Below are 27,926 nucleotides of genomic sequence, written 5' to 3' on the forward strand. Positions count from 1 at the left end.
AGTGGGTTCCTATCTCTGCAATGGTCTCCCTGTGAGGAGTTAGTGTGTCCTCCTCGTGGTTTTAAATTCAAAAAATTATCAACCAGAGCCTAGACCGAAATCCAATCAAAAATCACTCTAGGAGTGCCCTGGAGGGGGACTGTCTGCAACAGATGCCCTCACAATCTGAGAGCTTTAGAATGCTTGGTGAGGGTTTGTTTCTTTGTTTTCCACAAATGTGACCATTTGTGTTGTCTCCTTCGACAGGCTCCCTGGTGGACAGGAAGGGGAAGATCTTGATTCCTGGCATGTATGACGACGTGGCTCCTTTGACAGACGACGAGAGGCAACTTTACGACAGGATCGAGTTTGACTTGGAGGAGTACTGCAAAGACGTCGGTGTTGGACAGCTACTGCACAGCACCAAGGTAAGCCGAGCCGAGGCCGTTGTTAACGGTAGAAACAAGGCCACCAAGCATTTGAGTCCCCGTGTTTTACCTTTTTTTATAGGAACAAATCCTAATGCACCGCTGGAGGTACCCCTCGCTCTCTCTGCACGGCATCGAGGGTGCTTTCGCCGACGCAGGCGCCAAGACTGTTATCCCGCGAAAAGTCAACGGCAAATTCTCCATCCGCCTGGTACCTGACATGGACCCCAAAGTTGTGGAGAAGAAGGTAAGACCACAAATAATTAAATCAAATTAAAATAAACTACAATACTTTGTATTAAAATACATTCAATTGAATTAAGATGAAATACAATAATATGTTATACATTGAAATTAGATTGACATGAATTTTTTATTAAATTATAGTAAAATAGGCGACACGGTGACATCTAATAGTGGAAAGGTATAGTAAATAATATAGATAAAATATAAGGAAATCAAAAGAATTTAAAATAGAATACAGCAAATTACATTAATGTCATATGAAATACTATGTTTATTTGAAAGCCAATAAAATGGATTGAAATTAAACTAATTAAGATACAATCAAATGCAATGTAATAAAATGAAACTAAGCAAAATTTTAAAAATGAATTCCTCAGCCATTTTTTACTAGTCATCATGTGACTTTGCGGTTTGCCACAAGTGTCTGTCTGTGCAAACCTAAAAATAAAGCCTGCCAATAGACTTTGAGGAAGTACATGCCTCTCACCATTAGGGAAAAAAAATAAGCAAAACTGCACACATCATGAAACTTTTTGACTTGAAGTCACATGTGAACAGCTGACTTACTGATAATGATGATAATCCATTTCAAACCACCAGTTGCTACACATCACACAAGTCAATATTTGTTTGTTTTATGTGTATTTATTCAACACGATCATGATTTTGGTTTTCAGGTGACTGACTATCTAAAGCAGAAGTTTGCCGAATTGGAGAGCCCCAACAAGCTGAACGTGTACATGGGCCACGGGGCCAAAGCCTGGGTGTCCGACTTCAACCATCCGCACTACATGGCGGGTCGCAAAGCCATGAAGACGGGTATGCACCCTGTGTCACAGAGGTGGCAAAAGTACAAACACTCTTTATTTAAGTAAAAAAAAAAAGGTTTGGTAAAAGCAGAAGTATAGATTAAGCTCCTTTACTTACACTGGGTATCAAAATGTTGCACACTTCTGTTGAATGGCCAGGTTTTTGCTGCTCATTAAACCGTCAGTCTCTGTTGCATAACAGTCTTTGGTGTGGAACCGGATCTGACGCGCGAGGGAGGCAGCATCCCCGTCACCCTGACCTTCCAGGAGGCGACGGGACGCAACGTCATGCTGCTTCCCGTCGGTTCCTCTGACGACGGCGCACACTCCCAGAATGAGAAACTCAACAGGTGCTTGACTCATTTTCAGCCTTTTGTTCAAGCATCGTGAATAAAATTTCTCATTTTATTTTTACCTTCAGATCTAACTACATTCAGGGGACCAAGATGCTTTGTGCATACTTCCATGAGGTGTCCCAGCTGCAAGAATAGATCCCAATACCCCATGGACCGCTATCAACTGTTGTATTTACAATATCAATGCGATTTATGCTTGTCTTCCAATAATAAAAGACTTCTGTTTTCTTACTGTAGTCCTGGCTCATGAATGTCTCACTAGTTTATCCATGGAATTGTCGAGGATCACGGAAAGGGGACCGAGCCCAACCGCAAATAAAAATGTATGCCTCCTCTAAAATGTTAAGAATTGCCTATAAATCTACCACGAATTATGATCCTGAAACCGGTTAATATTTCAAACTCCTCTTCTGTCACCCTTAGAAATCGTTTGCAGATTTTTTTGATTTTGAAAAAACCCACCTGAAGTGTGCATGTATATGCACGAGGGGAAGACTTCCTGTAACAACCCAGGTCAAACTTTTTTCTTTGTCAGATTTGACAATTCAACGTAATAGCTTGAAACCAATTCCTATTTAGAAACTCTTTGGGCGTTATCTTGTGGCATGTTAACAGAAAGCCCTAAAACGGAATAGGTGAGCGTTTAAAAGGTATAGACGTGGGATTTTTGTGAGTAAATACAATTACACGATACACAGTTTGTGGAATAAAAGACGCTTCAGTCGACATTTCAAAACATTTACAGTCATTCTCGAAAGTCTTGACTTTTTTATTTGTATTGTATTTTGATTTATTCCCCCCCCCCCCTGTATTTATTGGAAAATGTTGTGATTCAGTATTTTATGTTTGACTGTATTTTAACTCAGTGAAGAACTTTGTGTGTCCTCTGTGAAAAGTGCTATAGAGTACAAATTAAATGTACTACTTCCACTTGCACTGTACTTCCAAGTTAAAGGGAGGCTGTCTCTTTAAAGAATGAGGCGGGCCTTATTTAGAACCCGGATACCCGCCAGATCGACAACAAACTATTTAAAATGACTAATTCACAACGTCCTTATTTTATCTCCAAGCAGGCAATATATGTACAGAAAGGTTTCGTTAAATTAAGCTCTTTTATCGGTACATATATGCTTAGATTAGGGGGATAAAAAGATAAACCATTTTCCGGCGCGGGAAAATCGTAAAAAACACGGAAGTTCTTGCTTGCTCGCTCAATGATGTCACTGTTGTGCGCTCCTACCTCACATTTTCACTCACAACCCGATTGAAATGAGACTCGTAAACAATGTTTAGCTTCGCCGAACATCTTCCGAAGTCATTCTGACATTTTGGACCAAAGCTTTTGGTCCTACTATGGATCGCTATAACGAGGTGAAACTGTTGCTGAAAAGCTGGGAGCAGGGCTTTTTCAAGGAGCAGCAGAGGAAACCCGCTAAGGTAACACATTTTTTATTTTTATTTTTTGTATATACATGGCTATTTCACTTCTGCAGGTAAATCAGTCCTGACTATATTTACATAAAATGTTCAGGAGGACATTGATGAAGCTTCAGAGGACACCAAGAGTGAGTGCACACATTTGTCTGTTTTTCTATACTTGTACTGTCCAATAATTCTATGCAATATGTTGCTCTTTTCCAGATTTATACAGAGAGTACCGCAGTTTGAAACAGGCCAAAGAGAATAGCAGCAGCAGTAGTACTTGTTCAACCAGAAATAATACTGAACAGTCAGGATCTGCACCCCAGAAGGTAGTGATGATAATAATAATAATAATAATAATAATGAATTTTATTTCAAGGCGTCTTTGAAAGCACACAAGGACATTACACTCAACCCGTACAAGAAAGGTTTAAAAGTAATAAACAAAAGAAACAAGTGGCATTGAAAATGGATGGATGGATGGATGGATGAAAGAAGCATCTATGTAAAAACAAGATGAGACAAGGGGGAGTATGAAATTTTAAACAGGCTTTGAGTTTACATGGAAGAGGCAACTACAGTCTGTTTAATTTAGTTCATTTTATTTGTCAGTGGCAAATCGCAGAAAACATTTAGCTCAAGAGTCTGTCCGTGCCAGTTTATAGTATACTGTACATAGCCCCAATTTGATTTGGGGACAATAAATCCCTGTAAAATTGGTTAATGTGAAGAACATTTGTAAATTCAGTACCACATTTCTGGCAAAATGAAAAGAAGAAATCCATTTAGCAAGAAACAAGGAGTAGACACTTCATTTGTTCTTTAATGGGCTGGGTCTTTGATTTGAAATTGTGTTTGAGAGTATACAGCAGCATGAGCAATCGTGCCATTGTGTCCTTTCAGGACTGCTGGGGTTCTCATCTGAATCGCAGTGCGTTACCAGCGTCTTCGCCCCAACCCCTTACCGCCCTCGACAGAGATGCTCTGAAGGCCTCGGCGCAATACTACGGCCTCAAACTGAAGAACAATCTGGCGACGCTGACTTATAAGGTATCTCAAATTCAAAGACAAGGTTGTGTGGATGACTGTGTTGTTAATGTGTGCATGTTGTTACAGGAGAACCCTGTCTCGTTTAAAAAATCTGGACGTGTGCCTTTTAACTCCTTAAAAAAAGATGTTCAATGTGTACAGAACACCAACGCTGTCGCAACGTCCCCTGTTGCAGAATCTAGCCCATTTTCACCAAGGTGAGTGACTGCTCTACAGCAAAAAGACTTATTGTTACTGTATCATCACAACTTGCTAACAAAAACAGCAGGACCTACCTCCATACCTCTCAGAGGAATGAAAGCGTGGAGACTATTAGAGATGATCTTACGTTAAGTGGAGATGGCGTCTTTACCAACGATTAGCTTTCCACTCGACTCTGACATTTGGACCATTGGCAATGTTTTGTTACGAGCCCAACAGCAACACTTTTAGAGGCATGTAGAAGCGTGGTGTTCCCTGCACAGACTTAAAAAAATGATTGTACATCATGTTGAGATCTTTATGATCTTTAGCCTGTTGCTTGACTTCCTGGTAGATATGTGGTGGCTCCACAATCTCACCATAATAGTCCTTTTTATTTTCTCACTTTGAACATTGTTTTCCGCCGATTCACTACTCACGAATTCACCTTGTCACTGATATTTCTGGGAAACCTATCCTCCATTATGTGCTAAAAAACGAGCCTTTCACGGTTTTCGTGCTTGTTCTGAAGCGCCGTAAGATGGTACCGAAGCACTTTCTAATATGAAAGCAGTGCTTTGGCTCCATCTCAAGGCCAAGGAAGTACAGTGTTCCCCCCTGCTTTTTGTGAGGCCTGCTGTGAATAGTGAAAATTTGTATTTGAGACCCCCTTCTAAACAGGTTCATTGCCTAAGGATGCCATGAAGCTCCTAAACTCACTTCAACATAGTTTCTTGGCACCCAGATGCCACAACATGGAGGCAAAGCAACACATATATTACAACCAGCTTTGGCTTGAGCAAAAAACAGCAAATAGGTCAGTTTGTCAGCGGATAACGGAGGACGTGTTCGGCGTATCTTGTGGTATCTATCGGGCACCCCTTTTTGGGTGGCTGTCAGTTACTCACGGATTTTCGCTACTCGCGGCCGGACTCGGGACCTTTCATGGGGGATTACAGTTAATATTATTCCCGCCGCCACCATTTCACATAAAATGAGTTTTCTTTATTTTTGTCAAGCTACTGCAGCTACACTGAAGTCCTCGGGTGCCCTCCAGGATTGGCACACTGCACTACGTTTCTTCATTTTTCACTTGTTCTCAATTTGAACAAAAGGGGCAACATCTTCTTTGTATTCCTCCCTTACAGGCGTGTGAAGCCAACCTCGGGAGCCTTGGTCTCCAATAAGCCCGATCTGGCGGACCCTGAAGAACCTCTTGAGCAGTTTCCACCCATTCTAGAACCTTCCAAAAGTTCTACTAGTTTTGGTAGGACTCAGGTGTGTACCATCTCCAGTGGAGATGGAGAAAAAGACTCGGGGACTTCAGATGGAGGCCTTGGACCCCTAAGTCTTGGAAGACTTGGAGGAGCCGCCACTGCGGCAAGGCCTTCGCCCGCCAACCGGCTGATCTCAGTGGACAGAAAGTGGCTGGAGAGGTGTCAGGTTTTTGGTGAGCTGGGAGCTGAAGAGAAGCCCCGGGCGGGAAACCAGGAGGATCGTCAGCCAGGCGGGAAAGACGAGGAGAAACGAGTTAAGGAGAAAGATGCCACGACCAACACTCCGGTAAATCTTGATCCACGTCCCGTGAAAATGAAGGAAAATACAGAAGACCCGGTGCCACCGGAAAATGTCAGTGGGAGTCCTCCAAAGAAGAGCGTGAAGAAGAGGCAGCGAGAAGGAGAGGCGATAGAGGAAGGGGGAGCCCGGAAGAGGAGGAGGAAGAAGAACGAAGATGGAGGTGAGAAGAAGAACGAGGAGAATGCCGAGGAAGGAAACGGGAAGAAGAGGCGCAGAAAGAAGGGAAAAGAAGACGCAGAAGCCGAGAAAGACAAAGAGACCAAGGCATCAAAGAAGGTACAGTAGGAAATGGATGTAGAAACAGTGTTTGAAGTACTTATTTTGGGACGTACGAAAAGGTGATGATAATTTTCAAACTTTTTTTGAAGAAATCAAATAAATTATAACCAAATGAATTATAAGCAAAACAAGAAACTAATCTGTTAAGGGAAGATGTTGGTATTTTATGTAGTTAGGTCAACAATAAATAGAAAAAGAAAATAAGGCTGAATAATTTCAAGTTTCTTTTTCAAAATTCAAAATTAGATCAATTGTAGCCTTTATAATTCAGTTTAAAAAAATCTTTATGGGTAAATAAAACATGTTCGCATGCCATATAATATGCTGATGTTTTGTGCAGTAGATCAGAATCAGAATCAGAATCATCTTTATTTGCCAAGTATGTCCAAAACACACAAGGAATTTGTCTCCGGTAGTTGGAGCCGCTCTAGTACAACAGACAGTCAATTTACAGAACACTTTGGAGACATAAAGACATTGACAAAAAACAACAACAAACAACAATTGTGCAAAAAGATGCAGAGTCCTCAGTTCGAATGGCTAATATCGCAATAGTCCGGTGCAATGACCATTGTGCAAAGGGCACTGAGACTTCAAGGAGTGTATGCGGTTTAAAGTGACGAGTACTGCGATAATCTGGGACAATGGTTGTGCAAATGTTACAGATACTCCTCAATCAGTGTGCAAATGGAGCAGATGCTACTCTGGCATGAGTGGCCACTATATGCAAATAGTGCAGCACGGCGAGACAATTACAGTGAGTGCACGAGTAATACATAATACAGAAATGTGACAACGAACTCAAGTCAAAAAATTGCCAGCTTGTTGTAATGGAATTGTAAGTTAGCTGTTCAAGAAGTTGATTGCAAGAGGGAAGAAGCTGTTGGAATGTCTACTAGTTCTAGTTTGCATTGATCGGTAGCGCCTACCTGAGGGAAGGAGCTGGAAGAGCTGGTGACCAGGGTGGGGAGGGTCCGAGAGGATTTTGCACGCCCTTGTCTTAGTTCTGGCAGCGTGCAAGTCCTCAAGGGTGGGTAGGGGGGTACCGACAATCCTTTCAGCAGTTTTGATTGTCCGTTGCAGTCGGAGTTTGTCCTTTTTTGTAGCAGCACCAAACCAGACTGTGATGGAAGAACACAGGACTGATTCGATGACCGCTGTGTAGAACTGTCTCAGCAGCTCCGGTGGCAGGCCATGCTTTCTCAGAAGCCGCAGGAAGTACATCCTCTGCTGGGCCTTTTTGAGGACGGAGTTGATGTTGGTCGCCCTACTTCAGGTCCTGGGAGATTGTAATTCCCAGGAACTTGAAGGTCTCGACGGTTGACACAAGGCAGCTGGACAGCGTGAGGGGCAGCTGCGGCGAAGGATGCCTCCTGAAGTCCACGATCATCTCTACAGTCTTGAGCGTGTTCAGCTCCAGGTTGTGTCGGCCGCACCACAGCTCCAGCCGCTCCGCTTCCTGTCGATATGCAGACTCGTCACCGTCCTTGATGAGGCCGATGACAGTGGTGTCATCTGCAAACTTCAGGAGTTTGACAGTCGGGTTCGCTGAGGTGCAGTCGTTCGTGTAGAGAGAGAAGAGCAGCGGTGAGAGGACACAACCTTGGGGCGCCCCAGTGCTGATGCTGCGTGTGGATGAGATACCAAGGAAATTAAAATAAAAGACAAAATATGATTTAAAAAAGTGATAATTTCCTACTATTTTTTTGGTGTGAAATATAACCCCTATAATTCTGTTTAAAAAAAAAAAAAAAAAAAATTAATATCTGTTTATGGGGAAAATCCCCTAATAGCTACTATAACTCCTGTTAAGGTCCCTCAGGAGAACCTACTTGGAGAAATCGAGGAGGAGTTTGGTACAAGGAGATCATATGCACAGACTGTCAGAGCCAGGTAAGACCCCCACTATACTTCTAGTACTTATATCTAAAACTTGTATCTCAAAACAAATTCTTTTGTTGTGTCCTCTTTTAAGAGGCTCCAAAGCGACCGAGGGCAACTTTGTGAAGATCAATCTGAAGAAGAAATCTCACGTCAAAGGATATGCACTGAGAGGGATGGCCCTACGCAAACAAGTACGCACATTATATACAAATAGACACATTTTTTGGACCCAGAAAAAAGGTTTATGAGTTGACATTAGCATCTGCTTAATACTATTAATTTAATTCATACGTATTTCATTGTATTGCTAATACAAATTTCTGTATTCTATGACGCAAAGTAAAATTTTTTGTTCTGTAGTTATACTTTTTTTCAGGATTTTAAGGGAGGATGATGTTGTCATATTGCAAAAAAAGTTGCAGTGCTTCAAGAAACAATAAGATAAGGTTGTTTTTAATATTACAAGAAAAATGTCAGATTTTATTTTTCAGAAAAAAGTCTGTAATAGTACAAGAATTAGTGAATGTCACAACCATAAAAGCAACATTCTGAATAAGTACTTACTTTTCCAGTATTTTTAGTGAGAATAAAGTTCTAATATTGAAAAAAAAATGGAACTGTTACAAGAATGAATAATACTATACAAAAATAATGAGAAAAGTGGGTGAGAATGTCAAAATTAACTCCATCACAAACGCAACAGTCTCATTATGTATTGAGCAGCGAGGCCCTCTCTTACTTCACAATATGTTCCATTAGTTTTTGTTTTGTTTTATTTTTATATTTTTTTGCAAGAATAAAGTTGTAATATTACAGGAAAAATGTCAAAACGTTACATAAATAACAATATTACACCAAAAATATGATGAGAAAAAGGGTCTTTTGTTTTTTTTTCCCAGAAAGAAGACTACCCCTTCTGTGCTGCAAATAACCTAGTGTATTTATATTGTGTCAGTTGGGTCATGCGTAATGTGCAACGTGTTTGTTGTTCCAGTTGTACATGCAGAAGTTCCAACTGAAAAGCGAACGTTTCGGTGGCGGTGGCAGCTGTTTTGGCAGAGGCTGGCGCGGCGGCTTCCGCGGCGGCCACAGTCGCCAGGGCGACACCTGCTACAAGTGCGGGGGCACGGGACACTGGGCGGTCCACTGCAAGGGACCAGGTAGTGTGCAATACAAACCTTCTCCTGTTTAGGCAGCAAACTAGTTGGGCCTCAATTACAGTATTTGATTCCTGTGCTGCTTGGTGCCATGATTTATTTATTTGTTTTCATTTTTTTACCTCTATTGGTTGACGATGTAGGGACGACACACATAACGTGTACTTTTTACATGACTCCGTTTTTTTTTGACAGCCCAACTAGTTGGGCCGTCGACTGCAAGAGATCAGGTGATGCAGGTTTTGTCGTTACCAAGCTCCCGCTTTGCCACGCAGCGCCGCCGCCTGCCGCTCCCGAGGAGCAGCCCGTCGAGGAGGAGGAGCCCTTTGAGTTGCCCACCCTGGAGGAAGTCGCCAGGGCGACGGGAACGCTGCAGCCACAGCCACAAGCTCCCGGTTTCAAAGAACAGCAAGAACCAGACGACAACAAAGACGAAGCTCTGCTCAACGTGATCCGTCCCGACTACGAGTGTCCGGCACCTCCGACGCCCGTCGAGCCGCTTTACGGCCTCACCGATGATGGCAAAGTTCAGGGTAAATAAAGTTCATGTTTCTGATTATAGCAAATAAATAACACAGCTCCGTGCGTGTTTAGCGACACCGGATGAGGTCTCGGCTGCTCTGCGAGAACTCGGCTACAGCTCGTTCAGGGCGGGGCAGGAGGAAGCCATCATGAGGATCCTGTCAGGTACTGAAAGCCAGTTTCAACTGCACAACTGATATAGACATTGAAAATGTACTTAATATGAAAATCAACAGTGTCAGTAAATCTCATGAGACTTCTGCTTAGTGAGTATCTGAATCATTAGGTTTTTGCTTTTTCTTGGACTTTTTCTTTTTAAATGTGGGATGTTACTAGAGAAGGGTAACCAGAGAAAAAGTGAAAAGATAAGCGTAGAACCAAACTTTTACTTATTTTCATACTTAGTTACTTCTGCCTGCAGGTCTGTCCACCTTGGTGGTGTTGTCAACAGGGATGGGGAAGTCGTTGTGCTATCAGCTGCCAGCTTACTTGTATGTCAAGCGGTCCAACTGCATCACCCTGGTCATTTCCCCTCTCGTCTCGCTCATGGATGACCAGGTGCCGCACCCCCAGGAAGAACATTTTAGTGACTACACAACATAGCGTACTTTTTCTGCATGCTTTGATTTGTTTTGGCAGCCTGTTAAAAACTAAAAACCAGTTGTTCACGTGTGTTTGTGTAGCTCTCTAGCCTGCCAGCCAATCTGAAAGCAGCCTGCATCCACTCCAACATGACAATGAAACAGCGAGAAGCTGCGATACAAAAGGTAACATTTTTGCAACAGTGATGTAGTTGGATTCTTGAGTATTTCCTTGGTGTATTTACTCAGGTAAAAGCAGGTCTGGTGTGTGTGCTGCTGCTCTCCCCCGAAGCGCTGGTTGGCGGCGGCGGCTCCAGTTCTGGGTGCCTGCCCTCGGCGCAGGAGCTCCCCCCCGTGGCCTTTGCTTGCATCGACGAAGCCCACTGCGTGTCAGAGTGGTCGCACAACTTCCGGCCCTGCTACCTCAGGCTTTGTAAGGTGAATGACATTTTCGATGTTATGTGTTCATAGCCGTCAGTTGAGGATTACGTGACAGTTGGTCCCGATCGGTCCCTCTTTGTAGGTGTTGAGGGAGCGCTTGGGCGTGCGCTGCTTGCTCGGGCTCACGGCCACGGCCACGTTGTCTACGGCTCTGGATATCGCCCAGCACCTGGACATCCAAGACCAGGACGGCATTGCGGTCCGATCCACCGCCGTGCCCGCAAACCTGCAACTGTCTGTGTCCATGGATCGGGAGAAGGATCACGTACGACCAATAGTGTTCTACCCCTCAAGAGTGTCCCCCGATTTACAACACTTTGCTTTGTCTTTTTTTTTTTTTTTCTTGTTCTTTTTCTTTTAAGGCTCTGGTTTCCTTGTTGAAAGGCGATCGTTTCGGCTGCCTGGACTCTGTCATCGTCTACTGCACCAGGAGAGAGGAGACGGCTCGTGTTGCCGCGCTGCTCAGGACCTGCCTGCAGGGGGTGCTGCTGAAAAAAAATAAATACATCAGCGACAGCCAAGCACAAGTCAATCCATTCGGACAAAAGAAGAAAGAACTTGGTAAGTAGGTGGCTACTTTTGGCTATGACCGACAGCACACAAGTTGGGCCTGGATAGTTTGCGCATTATGGGGGGTTGGAATCTATCGTCTATTGCATCTCTTGATTCAAGATGTAGTTACTACACGACATAAAATGTACTTGTTATTATTCGTCCCGATTCCTTCTGCCGGCCTGTTAAGGCTGCGAACTATTTGGTCCTGAATGTCTTGCAACCTCTGCCGTTTTCTCCCATTTAAAAATAACACTGTATTTTTACCTCTATTGCTTTGATTTATTGACGACACAACATAACATACTTTTAGCACCTGTCCAGATTCATTTTGCAGCCTGTTCAGGCAGCAGACTTGCTGGGCCTGAATTAATTTGTGCTTTGTGATGGTTGCCGTCAAGTAATAAGATTTGTTTTCATTTGAATTTTTTCACTCTCAATTGCTTCAAGATTTAGTGACCTCACACTACCTGTCTAGTTAACTTCGGCAACCCATTTAGGGAGCAAGCTGAGTGGGGAACAGTCTGTTTCTATAATATGTAGGGTGTTTTAACATGTTCAAAAAACAAGCAAGCCGTCTGTCTTTTATTTTTCCAGCAAGGAAGAAGATTCGTAAACCTCTGAAGTGGCAGGCCGAGTCGTACCACGCCGGCCTCTCTGGGTCGGAACGCCGCCGGGTTCAAAACAACTTCATGTGCGGCGAGCTCCGGATCGTGGTGGCCACCGTGGCGTTTGGCATGGGCCTGGACAAATCGGACGTGCGGGGCATCATTCACTACAACATGCCTAAGGTGCGCATTAGGCTTCACACACAGTAGTTTTACATACAGTACTTGGTTTGGAGTGTATAGTGCAAATCATTTCTGTGCCTGAGCGTCACATTATTTCCTCAGAGCTTCGAGAGTTACGTCCAAGAAATCGGGAGAGCGGGGAGAGACGGAGAACCAGCACACTGTCACCTCTTCCTTGATCCCGACGTAAGATTGCAACTGTTAATGACACATTAGATTTTAGTTTCTTTTTAATGATTTACTTATTGTGTTATAATGGATGGATGGAGAATAATTTTGTGTGTGTTTCACACATAGGGTATGGACCTCCACGAGCTGCGGCGTCACATCTATTCCGACACGGTGGACTACTACACGGTGAAGAGGCTGGTCCAGAAAGTATTCCCGCCATGCAAATGCAAACAAATCCACCAGAAACAACAAGAACTGATCCAGGTAAACGCCCGCTAAGGGTTTGTAGTCCCATGACGAGATGGACACACACGTCATACCCGAAGCTTCTCGTATCAAGGAGGACGTCTGTGACGCCGAGCTGTTGGCGGTGATGGAGATGTGCGATCAGGAAAGCAGCCGCGACACACCCGCCCGGCAGGAGGTGCTACATTCCACAGAGAGCGAGCAAGAAGAGGTCAATTCAGACACTAAAAATGTCAATGTGGAGTTTGCGGGTGACCAGGAAGTAGAACGCTCCTCTGACTGGCCGTTGGAGCGAGTGTGTCACACTCATGAAAGAGCTGTCCCCATCCAGGAGACTGTGGAGACACTGGACATCACAGAAGAAGGTAACTGCACAGTGATAACCATCCTTAAGGTGCAATCTAAATGGGCTGGAGTTACTTGTATCTTCTGCTGGTTGCTGCCATGTAGAGAGATCCATTTTTGTCTCTATTGCTCCAAAATGTAATGACTACGAAACAGAAATTGATTTGACTTCCCGTCTCTAATCCTTTGGTATCATGTTTAGTCGGCGAACTAATTGCATCTGAATTACTTGTACCTTCTACTGGTTGCTGCCTAGTAGTTAAATTAACGTTTTGCTCTCTCAGCTTCAAGATGTAGTGACTACACGACAGAACATCGGCTTACACTACCCGTCACGATTCCTACGGCAGCCTGTTCAGGCGCGATATGCATACTCTTGATGTGTACATGTCGTTTTTTTCCCAGGTATCGAAACGCTGCTGTGCTATCTGGAGCTCCATCCACAGCGCTTTGTGGAGCTTCTCCACCCCACGTTGTCTGTGTGCAAAGTCAGCTGCTATGAAGGACCCAGACAGCTCCGGAAAATCACTAAAATGTAACACCCTGCTCTCAACTTGATACCCACGTTCATCCCAATTGTTTCAAATACTAAAGAACACACGTGGCTTTGCAGCTGCCCGCCCTGTCGCCGTGGTGCTGGCTCGGAGGCGCATGGGCGGCCAGCGAGTGGAGTCGTGCGACCAGCTGGATTTTGACGTGGTGGAGGTGGCCGACACGATGGGATGGCAGCTCCCCCTGGTCAAGAGGGGACTCAGACAGCTGCAATGGAGCACGGGTAAAGGTGAGCGGACACTGACTTTGTGTTATAATATTACAAGTGTATATGTATGAATATTGCTTCTGTGATAGTAATTTCCCTCACCGGACGAGCTAAGTATCCATCCATCTGTCCATCCACCGCGATAACAGAGGGTTCGCTGTACTTGCTCTTTCTGTGTAGCTGGCGGGCGGAGCGGCGTCCACGTGGAGTTCTCTTCCCTGTCCTTCTACTTCCGCTCCTACGGCGACCTGAGCGACGAGGAGCTGGACAGGGTGTGCCGGTTCCTCCACAAGCGAGTGCAGGATCGAGAGAGGTGCAATCTCTACCAGCTGAGCGCCTGTTTTAAGGCTTTCAAAAGGTACATGTCCATGCAAACTAGCTGGGCCTGAATTACTTGAGCCCTCCGTTTAGTCAGCAAACTAGTTGGCACTGAATTACCTGCGGCCTCGCTGTAAAGTAGTAACATTCATCTTTGACCTCGATTGCTTCAGCATCTAGTGATTATGCAGCATACGATCTGTCTCAATTCCATTGGCAACCCGTCCAGGCAGCAAAACTGAATCTGAATGTTTTTTCTTTGTCGCCAGTGTGGCCTTTAAAAGCGTATTGTCCTGCGTGGATAACCTGGACGAGAATCGCAGTCTTCAGCTGAAGGACCTCCTGTCCGACTACTTTGACAAGCGACGGGGCAGGGACTTCACCCTGGACCCACTCAACCTTGAGGAGAGTCTGGACCAGTACAAGGTGACAAAAAACCCTATGCTGGTGTTATAAACTACTATGCTGGATTATTTTTTAAAAAATAATTATTTTTAGCTCTTGGACTGGGAAAATCAGATCAGAGGGGACATAAGGAGCTTCCTGTCCAACAGAAGTGACGAGAAGTTCTCGGGAAGAGCCGTTGCCCGAATCTTTCACGGCATCGGTAAGCCGTTAACATATGTATTTTTGCATCTGAATAATGCATTCAAAATTCCATGCGAAATTACTCAATTTTAAAAAATGAAGGACATTCATCCATTAACAAGGCTGGAAAAGGCCTGACCAAGTTCTGACCACTAGATGGTATCATACAATAAGTGATGACGGTACCTCAGTGGTGTCTGGGTGGCAGAAAATGAATACTAATTATACATTTGCATTTAATTTAGTGTTATTGTTGAATGTATGTGGTTTCTCCTATAGGAAGTCCGTGCTATCCCGCCCAAACTTACGGCAGAGACCGACGCTACTGGCGGAAGTACATCCAGTTTGACTTCAACCAGCTCATCAAGCTGGCCACTCAAGAGATCATTCGATTCAAGTAAAACACTCCCTGTTTACTTATTGTGTGTGTCAATGTGTTTCTTTGTATAGGAATAAAAGATTTATTTTCCTTGGGTTGCTGACTAACACCGTTGACTGTCATTTACAAAATATCCAAATCAAAGGACTATTGAGGGGGTTGGTTGAAACATTTTCCCTTTGTACATGTTTCTAGACTGTATTTTGACAAATGCTGCTACCTAATGCTGCCAACTCATGCCAGTGAATAATGCTGCTGACTTTGATCTACACAATATTTGAATCGAGGACCTCCTGACCGGGTCCAGTTGCAGCATTTTCCTTTTATAAAGGTGTCAGTATGTTACTTTTATCTGAGTAAAAGGTGTATTTTTACTAAAGTCGCTTAGTAGTGCTGCTGACTATTATTCACAAAAATATGTAGTGCAAATCAAAAGGCTCCTTAGGGGGTTTGGTTACAAAATGTGTGCGCATCATAATGCGTGTGTCAAACTGTAAAAAGCTGTATTTTTACTAATGTGGCTGAATAATGCTGCCGACTCATGCCACTGACTTTTATCTACAAAGATCCAAATCGAAGAACTCCCGAGGGGCTTCAGTTGTAACACTCGCCTCTTATACACGTGTCAGTGCGTTTCTTTTTAGGAAAATAAAAGCTGTACTTTTACTAACATCATTTAATAGTGCCGCTGACTAACTTTTATTCACAAAATATCCAAATAGGAGGACTCCTCTGGTGGTTTTGCTGCAACATTTTCCATTTTACTGTATATGCATCTCAATGCGTTTCTTTTCATCTGAATAAAAGCTGTATTTTTTGCTGACGAATTAAGTTGACTTTTACTTAGCCAAATATCCCAATCATCGGACTCCTGAGGAGGTTTGGTTGCCACATTTTCCATTTTTTACACGTGTCAATCCATTTCTTTTCATCGAAATAAAAGATTATTTTCCTGATGCCACTGACTATTTACAAAAGATCCTGTTTGAAGGAATACTGAGGGGGGTTCATTTGTAACATGTTCCCTTTTTACACACATCAATGCATTTCCATCTGGATAAGAGATGTATTTTTCCTGATGTGATTGACTAACGTCACTGACAAATTTACAAAATGTCAAATTTGAAAGACTCGAGAGCGTTTTGTTGCAAACATTTGACCTTTTTACACGCGACAATGTATTTCTTTCACTGCATACAAGTTGTTTTATCATAACGTGGCTGGCTTTTGTTGACAAAATCCAAATTAAAGGAGTCCTGAGAGGCTTTGGTCGCGACACTGACTCAAACACTCGTAATGAGGAAGAACAATGTGCTGTCTTTCCCCAGGCACGCAGCAATAGGAGGGATATTTTTCCCATTATTGACTCAGAAGGCAAATATTGACCTGCGTCATAAATTCAAGCTGGGGAATGTGTTCCATTTCCTTGTAGTTAACATGTATTCAATCTACCGTCTTCCACAGTAAAGTCAGGGTGACCTTTTTACATGCCTGAACACACCCCGGTAGTATTCCACTTTGGGTTCTAATCATATAAAAAGGGTCAAGCAAACAATAATCTGCACAGGACACCAATTTGACTTGCAGGTGCTTTAAAAAAAAAAAAAAAAACGCTGACAGCAGTGAAAGTTATTCCTCAGTCAACAGGCCTTGGTGCAATATTTGGCTTTATAGGCTCAGTGTGCTAACGTGTGGGCTGTCATTAAAGTGAGTGCAACGGGGACACTGTTGCCACCTGCGTACAGAGTATACGTTAATACTGTTTGTGTGTGATGAGCTGTCACTGGACTCTGGCCCTAATGAAGATGTTAACATAACCTCAAAGTGCAGATTAGATGAAGTTTATGATTAAAAAAAAAGAAAGAGAAAAAGGCTGCCATCAGCCAGTTTGAAGGCGCAATCTGACACGATATGCAAAAATTTTAAAATACATCTCAAATGAATACAAATGATAAACAATACAGTACAATGAGATTTTAGAATGAGATTTTCCGGTGGGTAAAGAAAGCTACACAGCCCTGTTCAAATATATATATTTTTGTGATATATATTTAAAAAAAAATAAATAAAAGATAAATCATTTCTAAACTTTGTCCATCCACCATTAATGTGACCTCGGTTGAAAGAAGAAGAAGAAGAAATCTAATGGGATGTCAAGTGTGCTCAGTGTTAAACAGTCATTGGATCTCCTGGTAAATGGGAGTCAGCACACGCTTGCCACCGTTTAACGTGTCTCTGATGTTATGTCAAAATATAGTCTATACTCTTTTATTATATTATCCCATAGCTTTGTGTGATTTTGTTCTTGTGTGACTTTTTCAAATGTACCTAGTAGCTTCATTGTTTCTTGTCACCTTCTGTCATCATGCCTCGGTGGTTGTGCCAACCTCCCTTTTCTCTCAAGAACAATGCTGCAGTCGGCCTCGCTGACAAGTTTTCGTCTTGTCTTTGCATCAATTCTGCAGGGACATTCAGTTCTTTGTAATGTCACTTTTGTGCCATATTTTCTCCACTTGATTCTGACTGCCTTCGTGGTGTTCTGTGGCATAGTTATTCATTATAATCTGATATTTAGGTTAATTGTTGACATGGACGAGGCACACTAAATTTAACCCCTTGTCAGATTTCAAAGTAAATGAAAATAATCCGTGTTTTGTAAGCATATTTATTTTTCAAACTGTTCAAATATACAAAATATATATCACACTGTAGACTCAAATATTCACACTTTTTTTTCCTCTTTATATTTACCATCAGGGAAATTAAGAGCTGAGTCAAAATGAAATCAAACTTTTTTTTTTAAAACAATATTTACCACTCTTGTGAAGCATTAATAAACCTAAATACACACACAAAAAAACAACTGTGCAAAGTTACATAATGGTTATACATCAAGAAGAACCACTCTGTGCGTTTTACAATTAAAAACTGAAGATGACTTTGGCATGCTGTCATGTGGCTATGAAGTAACTTTAATGGTAAAAGGTCATAGTGTGTGTGTGTGTGTCTTCAGTCAAAGTCCCTTTTAATTAGCGCTTGGATTCCTCTTGTGAGATTGAATGTAGCTCGCCACTGATATAAAAACATTTTTGCTGTGCAAACGTCTATGGTCGCATCAATCGCTTTTTGTATTCTAAGAGATTCTCTCAAATAGATGCCTCCCTTTTTGCCATAAGGAAAGACGCGTAGTAGGTGTAATTATATCAATCACATTTTTCACACGTGAACAAGTTTGAGGCCGAGCCCTTTTGAACTCAGTCGCTAACCAAAACAGCAGCACACACTAAGCATGTAAACAGCCCTCATATAAATTCAAGTGTGGAGATTTAACGAGTTCTCTGCGCAGTTTTAACGGCAAGCGGCGTCTTTAAAGACGATTAGTATTACAGTAGACTGACTGTGTTGCAAACCAAAAACAGTAGCATCTAGCGAGGCATGCAATTTTATTTTTTTGTATTTAATGTAAAATTATTTTAATGATAAAATAATGATTCAAGCTCATCTTTAAAAAAAATTCATAATATATAATTAACCAATTATTCACTACAATAAAAAATGTTAAATGGTTTATTGAAAACACATTTTCATTTTTAAGGTGTATTGTTGATCATTTGTAATTAACTAAACAATTATTTGCTTTTCAAATCATTACTTTACTTATTTTTGCAGATGATGTAATTTGGTATTTTAATAATGCAATAATTCATGCTCATTTTACTAATACATGAATGAACAAATTATTGAATGAGCTACATGCAAAAAAATAAAACATTCTATTTTTATTAAATTAATTTCATACGGAAAAAAACTGAGAAACTAATGTTAATTGGACCGGATGAAAGAGCAGAGCGGGCAATGTGTGGCCTACGGGCTGTACTTTGACCACCACTAGTCATTACAACATTGCTGAAACAACAAATGCAACTGCAGGCAAAGACTTTTGCACAATGTGTCTGCAAGAGTTAGTTTTTTTTAACATTTAAAACATTTAACATCCTAGAAAACAAAGTGATCCTTGTTCGTGTTGAGACCAAAGCAGGGTCAAGGCTGCTAGAAGCTGATGCTCTCCTCGTAGAGGGACAGCAGCAGGAGGATGCCCCAGCCGCTCAGCAGGCCAACGCTCTGCAGCGCCAACATCAGCCACGGCCTCTTGGACTTGATGTGGATCATGGTGGGCAGCTGGAGTGGGGAACATGACCAAAAAAATAATAATTTTTATTTACATGCATCTCTTCATTGTTTGTTTCAGTTTATCTAGCTATCCATCTACCCACCCGCCCATCTAACTACTCTATTCAATTGAGAGGTCGCACTGTACTTTTGAAGTAGTACCACTCACCATGTCGGCCAAGCCCACATAGAGAAAGAGGCCCGCCGTGAGGGCGGCGATCCACTGCGTGGTGGCCAGGTCGGTGGCTACGCTCAGGGCGATGTAGAGGCCCACGAAGGAGGTCATGGCGCTGGCGAGGTTCAAGAGCAGCGCCCGGCGCACCGACATGCCACTGTGGAGAAGGATGGCGAAATCGCCTGGGAGGGCCAAAGAGTTCGAATGAACGACTAGTAAAGTAAAAGATGAAGATGAATAAAAGCTGGATTTTCCCCAATGTCGCTAAATAATGCTGCTTTCGTTTTTTGAGGACAAAATCCAAAGGACCGTTGAGGGGGTTTGTTGGCAACATTTTCCCTTCATATGCATCTTCATACATTTCTGGCTATTTGTAAAAAAAAGCTGTATTTTTATTGAATTACATGGGTAGCTAATTCTGCTGACTAATGCTGGTGAATTTTAATCACAAAATATCAGAATTGAAGAACTCCTGAGGCATCTGGTTGCAGAATGTTCCCTTTATATGTCTCAATGTGTTTCTTTCTAGCTGGTTGAAAGCTGTATTTTTCCCCAACATCACTGACTAATGCTGTCATCTATTGCCATTGACGAATGCTACTGACTTTTATTCTCAAAATCTTCAAATCGAAGGACCATTGAGAGGGTTTGGTTGCAACATTTTCTCTCGATACTCGATATATATCTGAGTGCGTTTCTGTCTATTTGAGTGGACAAGAGCTGTATTTTGACTTTTATTGACAAAATAATCAAAGGATTATGGAGGTTACATTCCTCGGTAGGGGCTGCTGTTTTGTTTGGCAACACAACGTTGTGGCGCGACCACACGTCAGAGTCTACTGGAACACTAATCACCATTCAAGACGCCATCTCCACATAATGTAACTCGTGCGCAAGGAACGCAGTAAGACCCTCCTGCCGTTTAGGTGCCTCTGTAGCCGATTTTCTTTGACTGTAAACTTCAGGGTGTGTGTATGCATCACCTAGCTCGTGAGGCAGCTCGTGGCAGAGGACGGCCAGCGACGTGGCTAGTCCGGATTTCCACGAGAGCGAGAAGGCGGCGCCCATCGCCAGGCCGTCGGCGAAGTTGTGGACGCCGTCCCCTAAGGTGATCATGTAAGGCAGCAGCCGTTTTTCTGTACAAACACACAGATGTTAATGAGTTTCCAATTTTTTTTAAAGATAATTATCATTTTTTTTTATGGAGGATTTCAATTACTTGTGGATTTTCCCTGTTCGCAGCAGGACTCTGTCCCTTGCGGGGGGGGAAACAGTACAGTACAGAGTATAGTCTTACCTCTGGTCCGCTCTCTGGACCTGTGAAGGTTGCGTTCGAGCTCCTCCTCCTCTTTTACCTTGACACACATCACAGTAATGACAGTGACAATAATATCAATATTGCTGAAATGTGCAACATTTCCTACCAGGTCTGCTTTGGAAGTTGAGTGCAATTTGTCTTTTTGTTTCCTCTCCTGTTGATACATCTCTAGAACACGTCCGTGGTCGCAGTGGTGATCCTCTGATTCGTCCTAAAAGGTTTGTCCCAAAGAATTTTAACATTTTGGATATAAGATATTCCAATTCAGTTCACCTGCACATTCTAATGACATCCAATGCCATAGCTGTCTAAAATGTATGGAAAGTATTTATATTTGGTAAGTTGAGTCAAAAAGGCAGTAGAGCAATGTGACTTGTCCCAGCCAATCACTGAAGGGCAGTGAACCTAACGGAACGGTTTGGAATAATTAAACATAATGTAGTTAATTATACTGGAAGAAAAGTACATTTTACTTGTACAGTAGTTTACTGGGATTAATACAATAATTATAATTTCAAAAAGTGAAAAAGATGTCTTGTAATCAATGAATCAAAATATAATTAAAAAAAGAATAATAATAATAATACGTAAATGGAAACATTTTCATGTTTCCAATTTCAAATTATTTTAATTTCTTTGTAAATGCCAAATGTATTTATGTATTATATTTGTAAAGGCAAATTGTTTTATTTGCGAAGGCAGAATCAATTTATTTATTTCGTTATTTTATTATTTATTTGTATCTGTCAAAGACAGTTTGTTTATTATTTGTATTACTTTTGTAAAGGCTAATTTGTGTAAATATTTACAATTACAATATTTAAAATTGATTAATTATATGTATTTATTTTATTTATTAGTAAAGACAGATTTTATAATCACATACTAAGGCAAATGTTTAATGTTTCTAATTATTTATTTGAACTGTAATGGCAGAATTGACACATTTCTTTAATTTCATTTTTTTTCAGCATTATTACCTTAATAAAGGCAGATTTTTAACATTATTTTCTTTCAGAATCAGATTATGCGATTTGTAAAGGCAGCATTGACAATTTTCTTTTGTTTTATATATTAATGGCAGATTTGTACAATAAAATCTGTATTATATCATCCATCAAAAAGGCAGTATTTGTGATCCAGCTCTCGCAATTGAGATCATGCCGGTGTGCCTAATGAAGTGTCCAGTTCCATTTTCTTTTTGCTCACCCCGTGATGGTGATGTCTGTGCGTGACGATGTTGAAGACCGTCTCCATCAAGTAGAAGTAGTAGATGCCAGCCATCACCACCAGCATCTTGTACACGTAGTCCGACACCTCCGGCTGTTGATGCCCATGGTGGTCGTGCCTCAGCCCACTGCCGCCGGCTTCGTCCGAGTGCACGTGCAGGCCCAGAAACTACACACAGTATGACATTGGTGTCTTGTGTCAAGTATATAGATTAGTGATCCCCAGCCACGACGCTGTGGAAATGATCCAATTTCTTTTTGTGACATTTTTGTTTGGTGGTGTGCCGTGCGATTTGTCACATATCAAATTCGTACCTTGACGCAATAAAAGTCAAGAAACAGCGTTGCGGATGGCTCACCATGGGCAGCAGGTGCAGCAAGGCGTCCCCCGAGAGCGAGCCCACGGCCAGGCTGATGCAGAACTGGATGCACAGCTGGAAGACGCTGGTGCACGACGTGCACAGCAGCAGCATGATGCCGAACATGGACGCCAGCGTGATGACCACGTTGGCCAGCGTTGCGTACAGGTACCCTAAACCACGACATACGAGAGCGTCAAAGTCAAACATAGCTACAGTAATGTAACATTGTAGAGTGACCAAATGGAAGAATGTACTGGCGTGCTAATAAAGTCTACACATAACCATCAGTAAGACGCCACAACTTAATTTTTATCTGAGAGACTGTTTCTGTCCTTTGGTAGGTGCTGCTCTTTCGGTTAGCAACAGACTTCAAATTGGCCCAGCAGTGAACTTTAATGCCTTTGTGTGAATGACAGCTTCTCTGATTATTACACGCAGAGCACTTACTCTCCGTTTTGCTGAGCTCGTCTGGTTTCGTAGGGTGCGAGCCGGCGCAGGCCCCGCTCAGGATCTGCTGGATCAGAGCCGGGCTAAGCCGGGCCAGGTCGGAGCGACCCAGGGTGGGGGACTTCGCTCCCAGGCCGTGGATCAGCACCAGTTCGTGCGCAGAAAAACAGTGCTGGGAGAATCGGAACAATCGGTAATTTAAAAAATACTTTTTCATGACTTTCAATGATGTGTTTACCTCCTCCCAGGTGCCGTTTGCTTCCGAATGTTGGCGTCGCCTGCCATGATCGTGATCATCATGCGCATGCTCGTCCTCCTCGGGTCCATGGCTCCACTCCAAGCTGGGTCCGACGTCCAGAGACTTCATGACAGCCTCCAGGTCTACGAGTTCCCGAAAATATGTTAAAGGTTTTTTCTTCTGTTGTCTTTTGTATTTTGTTTCTTTTTTTTTACCTGCGATGGTGAAATTCTCAGAGCCCAGTCGGTGCATGATGTAATCCAGGAAGAAGCTCTCCTCAGGGAGCGATTGAAAGCATCGACCTCGCAGGGCGTGATACAGGACCCGGCCCAGAACTGCACCCGCTGCCTGGGTTTGCTCCGCTGATGGGGCGCCGACCTCCGACATGATGTCGCTTGCTTCGACGCAGCTCTGGTTAACAATGGTGATAAAAAGAAAGATGGAGTGTGCTTCATTCAACAACTTGTAGCTCCAGGCGATGGCCCCACTGTTCAGCGAAGACTGCTCGCCAACAGATCGTCTTTCCTGGGCGGTTTGTCTTAGCTTGTCACAAACTCCAGGCTGACTTGCTGGTTCAAAAAGGAGTGAGTAAGTGCCAAATTTGTGACTAAACCTTGTATCTGAACCACTTAACTAGATTTGACCCCAAAGAATCTCACAAGTATCCAAGTGGAGGCCCCAGTATGTCCAGAAGACTGCCCGTCTACACTTCATCTTTCCTGGGTAAGTTTCTCAACCTCCAGGCTGGCTGGATCGATCCTTATAACAAGTTTATTTATGTATTTATTTAGCAGTACTCAAACCTTGCATCCTTTGTTCATAGGCCAGATCCTGAACCACTCAACACAGCTGATCTGAACTAATCCAAAAACTCAAGGCTCCAGGGGGAGCCTACACATCACCTTTTCTGGGTAAGTTTGTCACAACACCCTGGTTTACTGGCTGAATCATTTTTGTCCCAAAAGTTGTTTTTTGGGCTAAGCTGGTCCCAAAACTTGGGGCCATATTAGGAACCACTTATTAAAAGTGAACCAAATATTATTCAACAACAAAGGGCTCCAGGTGGAGGCCCCAGTAAGGCTGAAGCACTGGCCACTGACAGCTCACCTTTCCTGGGTATTTTTGTGAAACTCCAGGCTGGCTGGCTGGCTGGCTTGTTCACTTAAGGTAAAAAAGCAGGTGGTAACTAACGATAAGCAAATATTTTTTTCCCACTGACCTCAATGTCTGATGACTCATAGTGCTTCAGAAGTTGTCCGAGCACACTTTCTAGTCCACGAAGGCCCACGTGCTGATATTCACGCCCATGGCACGGCGCGCCCTCCTCCCCCTCCTCATCTTCCTCATGGTGATGTTCATGGGAATTCCCGCTTGCGATTCCATCCAAGAAGTGTTCTACCTCCTGCCCCAACCTCCCCTGGCCCGCCACGGTGCACACTGTGTCAGGTGAGGACAGGTACAGGATGCAGCCAGCGGCGAGGGCAGTAAATCCCGACCCGTCAACGGCGTGATCTTCTTCGCCGCCTCCCTGCCGATGGTCGCTGTGATTGTGGATCAGCTGGTGGACGGCATCTGTTAGGTTGCACTGGGGATAAAAACACATTTGTGCTCCATTGTTTTCAGGTTATCCAATCCAAATCAAAATGAAATGTAAAACATCGCCTGTACTGTTACTACAGTGTTCCCCGTTTTTTTACGGTAGACTGTATAAGCAAGTAGGATTTTGGAGCTGCGTGCCTCCAGTATAGTACCACTTTGTGCCGCAGCAGCTCCGTGTGTTAAAGTTGCAGGTGTTTGAAGGTTTAGAATTACTCTGACTTCTATGCTAATATCCATGTCTATGGGGTTTCACATTATATGTCAACATTAAACTAGCGGACTGTTGTGGTCAAAAAAAGTAACAAGCCTATTTTGACAAAATGTGGAGTAAAAAGATATGCTTTTTCAAATGCAAGGAGTAAAAGTAAAACGTACAAGTAAGTACAGTAAGGAAGTGTTTGTACGTCATTACTTCCCACAACTACATTTTGGGAACCACTACAGCATTTTAGACAAAAATTCAACTGACTTCTAAGCATGACGCATCAATCACAGTAGCTGTAACTCATTCTCGCTCTTTATAACCGTTTATTGGCGGCGTCTAAAAGTAGCATGACCCAGGAACTGGGAAACAATAACCTGCACAAACAAAATCCTACTTTGGTTGGAAGTGGTGGGAAGGAATAAAAGTACAAATGGGAGTTACTGAGTGTTACTTGAGTGTTTCTTTTTTTGACGACTTTTTACCTTTACTGTCTATATTTAAAAAGATGACTGTACTTCCTACTTTCTAAGAAACAAGCTATTCCCCATCCATGGCCTTATCGAAAAGAACTGTGTGACGTTGTCGGCTCCAAGAATTATTCGCATCGAATGAGTTGTGTCTCGTGCCTGCCGAAAAACCACAAGCTTCTGGCGTTCCGATTTCTCAGTGTAAGCTAAAAAAAACAAATTCAGGCCTTTTCAGTTGTTATCACTTGCCAATTTTGCATTTTTTTGTGACTCAGTTGACAAGGTTAGCAAAAATATGGGAACACGTTGTTTTGATAACATGTCCAGTGATTTTTTTACTTCTGTACGAGCTCTACAAAAGTTAATTAAATCAGGGAAACTATTTTGTGTACATAAGCGTTTTTGTTGTTATCAAAATGGTATTAATTGTGTATAATTAACTGTGATAAGTGTTCACTTTATTTTTAAACGATGCACTACGGTTATTGCTAATTTCATTGCATTTATCGAAAGCGACCATTTGATGGCATACATTACATGCACACAACAGGCTTTTTTTTTTTTTCAAGGGCAGCAAATTGGCTGACGACACGTCGCTTTTTGGGTCAATTGACTTTTATCGATTTATTCAACCTCTCTAAAGGGTTTGACACTGACTACAGTATTACAAGCAACAATGGAGGACTCTCTTTGACTTGCAAATCACTAATCGCCTGCAGGCCAGGCTCCGATCCGTTTTATTTCCGCCAGTGGGAACAATCCATCAGGCGCCTTCCTTTCATCGCGATCACGCTGACATGCGACGAGTTCAAGGACTTCTCACACACTGATAAGGACGCTTAGGCCTCACTGACCTCATGCTCACAAACGTAGAACATTGACTCCACAGAAAGTAAACTCCTTTATTCCCGGTTTCACAGGGGGTTGAAACCTACAGCCCGTGGGCCACGCATGGCCCCGCGGAAACAGTCGGTCCGGCCCCCATGCAATATTAAAAATTTGTAAAATGTCAAAGGAACTCAAAAATCCTGAAATCCTCATAAAATGTAACAATTCTAATACATGACTATATAAATAATTTAATATAAATACTATGCTCTCAATATTTTCTTACTTGAATCATTAATCATTGTTCTTCTTATCTTGTTAATTTGGTCCTTAATAAATTAACAATGTTAACTATATTATATTATATTTGTTAATTTAATAATGACTACACCATTACATCATCTGAGATAAATATTTGTTTCTTAATATTTTTGTGTCCCTTCAATCATTAATAAATACATAAATATGATGTTGTTCTTCAAGGATTTAAGGAATTTGTCTTACAGCACACATTCACACACGATATGGCACGAAATACGATACCCGATGTCCCAGATTAGCCCAATAAGTCCCGAGATTTGTGTCATATATATAGAATATGAAAATAAGATAAAATAAGAATAATATGAAAAAGATAAACAACTTTACTAACATTATTAGTTTGTTAAATTGATGCATTAATGAAAACATTAATAAATATGTATCATGTTATTCTTACTGTTGTATTTTGTTACTTTACTTCCTATTAGGTTTATCTAAGGAAAATCAGTGAAGCTAAATAAATATATAGAAAAACACATTTAAAAAAGGCAACAAATATATGAAACAAAACCATCAACGAACTATATTACAAATATATAAAAATATATATAATACGATGTATTTATAGATCACATTCAGAATCAACAGTTTTGACCAAAGTGGTGTACATCAGAGGATATAAAATATAAAAAAATAATATAAATATAGAATATGGCACCAATTACATAAAATAAATGCAGGACATAAAAATACTTTACAGAAATGTAATGAAATCACAAAATAAGTATATATTGTAAATAAAATAAAATAAAAACTTGCCCAATGAATGTCATAGGTTGAAATGTTGGAGTTGAATGAATTAAATAAATATTAAATAGAATTGAATTTTGTGGTAGCAGGGAAAAAAATATAATAATTAAAAATCAAACAAAGACCAGAGTACAGTAAATGTAAAGTTTAAACGTTTATTATAAATATATTTTTTTCATAGCACATTTGGCTTGAAGTAAAAACCAAACCAACAAAAAGATCAGAAAAGTTGTCATTACTGTAGTTTTAATCGCATTATTAGCACATGAACAGCTTTTGGACCTCGATCCCTTAGCACCGCACCTGAGCCGCGCTTAGACTTTGTCACAGGCGGGAAAAAAAAAAAAAAAAAAAAAAAAAAAAAAAAAGAGTACCTTTCCACACGGCACTTGTCCACACTGCACACGGTTCTCCAGTGTATTAAAGAGAGCGACGAGCGAGTCCTCGCCCAGAAGCGGGTGCTGCTGCCCGGGGCGCAGCAGGCCGACCACGGCTCCGAACGCCTCCTCCACGGCGGGACACACCGAAGCGCAACCGAGCGCACACCAACTTGTCAGGGCCGAGAGAACGAGCAGCGCTCGGCCAAACTTTTTCATCTTAGCTTCCAGCGAGAGTTCAAGCTGCAATTATCGCGAACAAGTGGCGCCTCATCCGGTTCTGTTGGAGTTTTAGACCACACTTGAGTGGAAAAGACGCTGCCGCCGGCCCTTATCAGACTTGAGGATCCTCTGCATTGTGATTGGCTGAGACGTCCC

At 42.2% G+C, this 27,926-nt stretch overlaps 3 protein-coding genes across 5 annotated transcripts in view; 2 read left to right on the forward strand and 1 right to left on the reverse strand.

Moving 5' to 3' along the window:
* The window catches only part of cndp2 (carnosine dipeptidase 2), a 40,781-nt gene that overhangs the window by 7,413 nt on the left and 5,442 nt on the right, over positions 1-27,926 (forward strand). The window contains exons 8-12 of one of the 2 annotated variants that reach the window (XM_061759753.1): positions 247-407; positions 490-654; positions 1,331-1,472; positions 1,665-1,812; positions 1,884-1,964. In XM_061759753.1, coding sequence (XP_061615737.1) covers positions 247-407; positions 490-654; positions 1,331-1,472; positions 1,665-1,812; positions 1,884-1,953 — 686 coding nt within the window. In that variant the 3' untranslated portion in view covers positions 1,954-1,964. Of the gene's footprint in view, positions 1-246; positions 408-489; positions 655-1,330; positions 1,473-1,664; positions 1,813-1,883; positions 2,055-27,926 lie in introns of those variants that run through there. The other variant, XM_061759752.1, reaches the window with a different exon arrangement.
* recql4 (RecQ helicase-like 4) lies at positions 2,824-15,157 on the forward strand. The gene is given in 27 exon segments (XM_061759748.1): positions 2,824-3,255; positions 3,350-3,383; positions 3,460-3,569; positions 4,144-4,290; positions 4,432-4,487; positions 5,619-6,324; positions 8,141-8,220; positions 8,303-8,402; positions 9,206-9,371; positions 9,644-9,901; positions 9,963-10,055; positions 10,312-10,448; positions 10,574-10,657; positions 10,721-10,909; positions 10,995-11,177; positions 11,275-11,473; positions 12,062-12,255; positions 12,358-12,441; positions 12,553-12,690; positions 12,767-13,037; positions 13,423-13,552; positions 13,631-13,637; positions 13,639-13,798; positions 13,958-14,135; positions 14,365-14,521; positions 14,594-14,702; positions 14,963-15,157. Coding segments are annotated over 27 exon segments (4,176 nt in total). The 5' UTR covers positions 2,824-3,171; the 3' UTR covers positions 15,085-15,157.
* Positions 17,712-27,864, reverse strand: slc39a4 (solute carrier family 39 member 4). 2 transcript variants are annotated; one of them, XM_061759751.1, is made up of 12 exons: positions 27,546-27,864; positions 24,221-24,586; positions 23,217-23,412; positions 23,002-23,144; positions 22,764-22,935; positions 22,314-22,486; positions 21,935-22,123; positions 20,832-20,936; positions 20,705-20,762; positions 20,391-20,543; positions 19,402-19,589; positions 17,712-19,241 (listed from the first exon to the last, which is right to left on the reverse strand). In XM_061759751.1, the coding sequence occupies exons 1-12, from the start codon at positions 27,765-27,767 to the stop codon at positions 19,113-19,115; spliced, it is 2,094 nt and encodes a 697-aa protein (XP_061615735.1). In that variant the 5' UTR covers positions 27,768-27,864; the 3' UTR covers positions 17,712-19,112. The 2 variants fall into 2 exon arrangements, with proteins under 2 accessions (XP_061615735.1, XP_061615734.1); XM_061759750.1 differs by having other exon boundaries at positions 22,764-23,144.

The sequence above is a fragment of the Phyllopteryx taeniolatus genome, chromosome 21, assembly GCF_024500385.1.
Source record: "Phyllopteryx taeniolatus isolate TA_2022b chromosome 21, UOR_Ptae_1.2, whole genome shotgun sequence".
Classification (NCBI taxonomy): domain Eukaryota; kingdom Metazoa; phylum Chordata; class Actinopteri; order Syngnathiformes; family Syngnathidae; genus Phyllopteryx; species Phyllopteryx taeniolatus.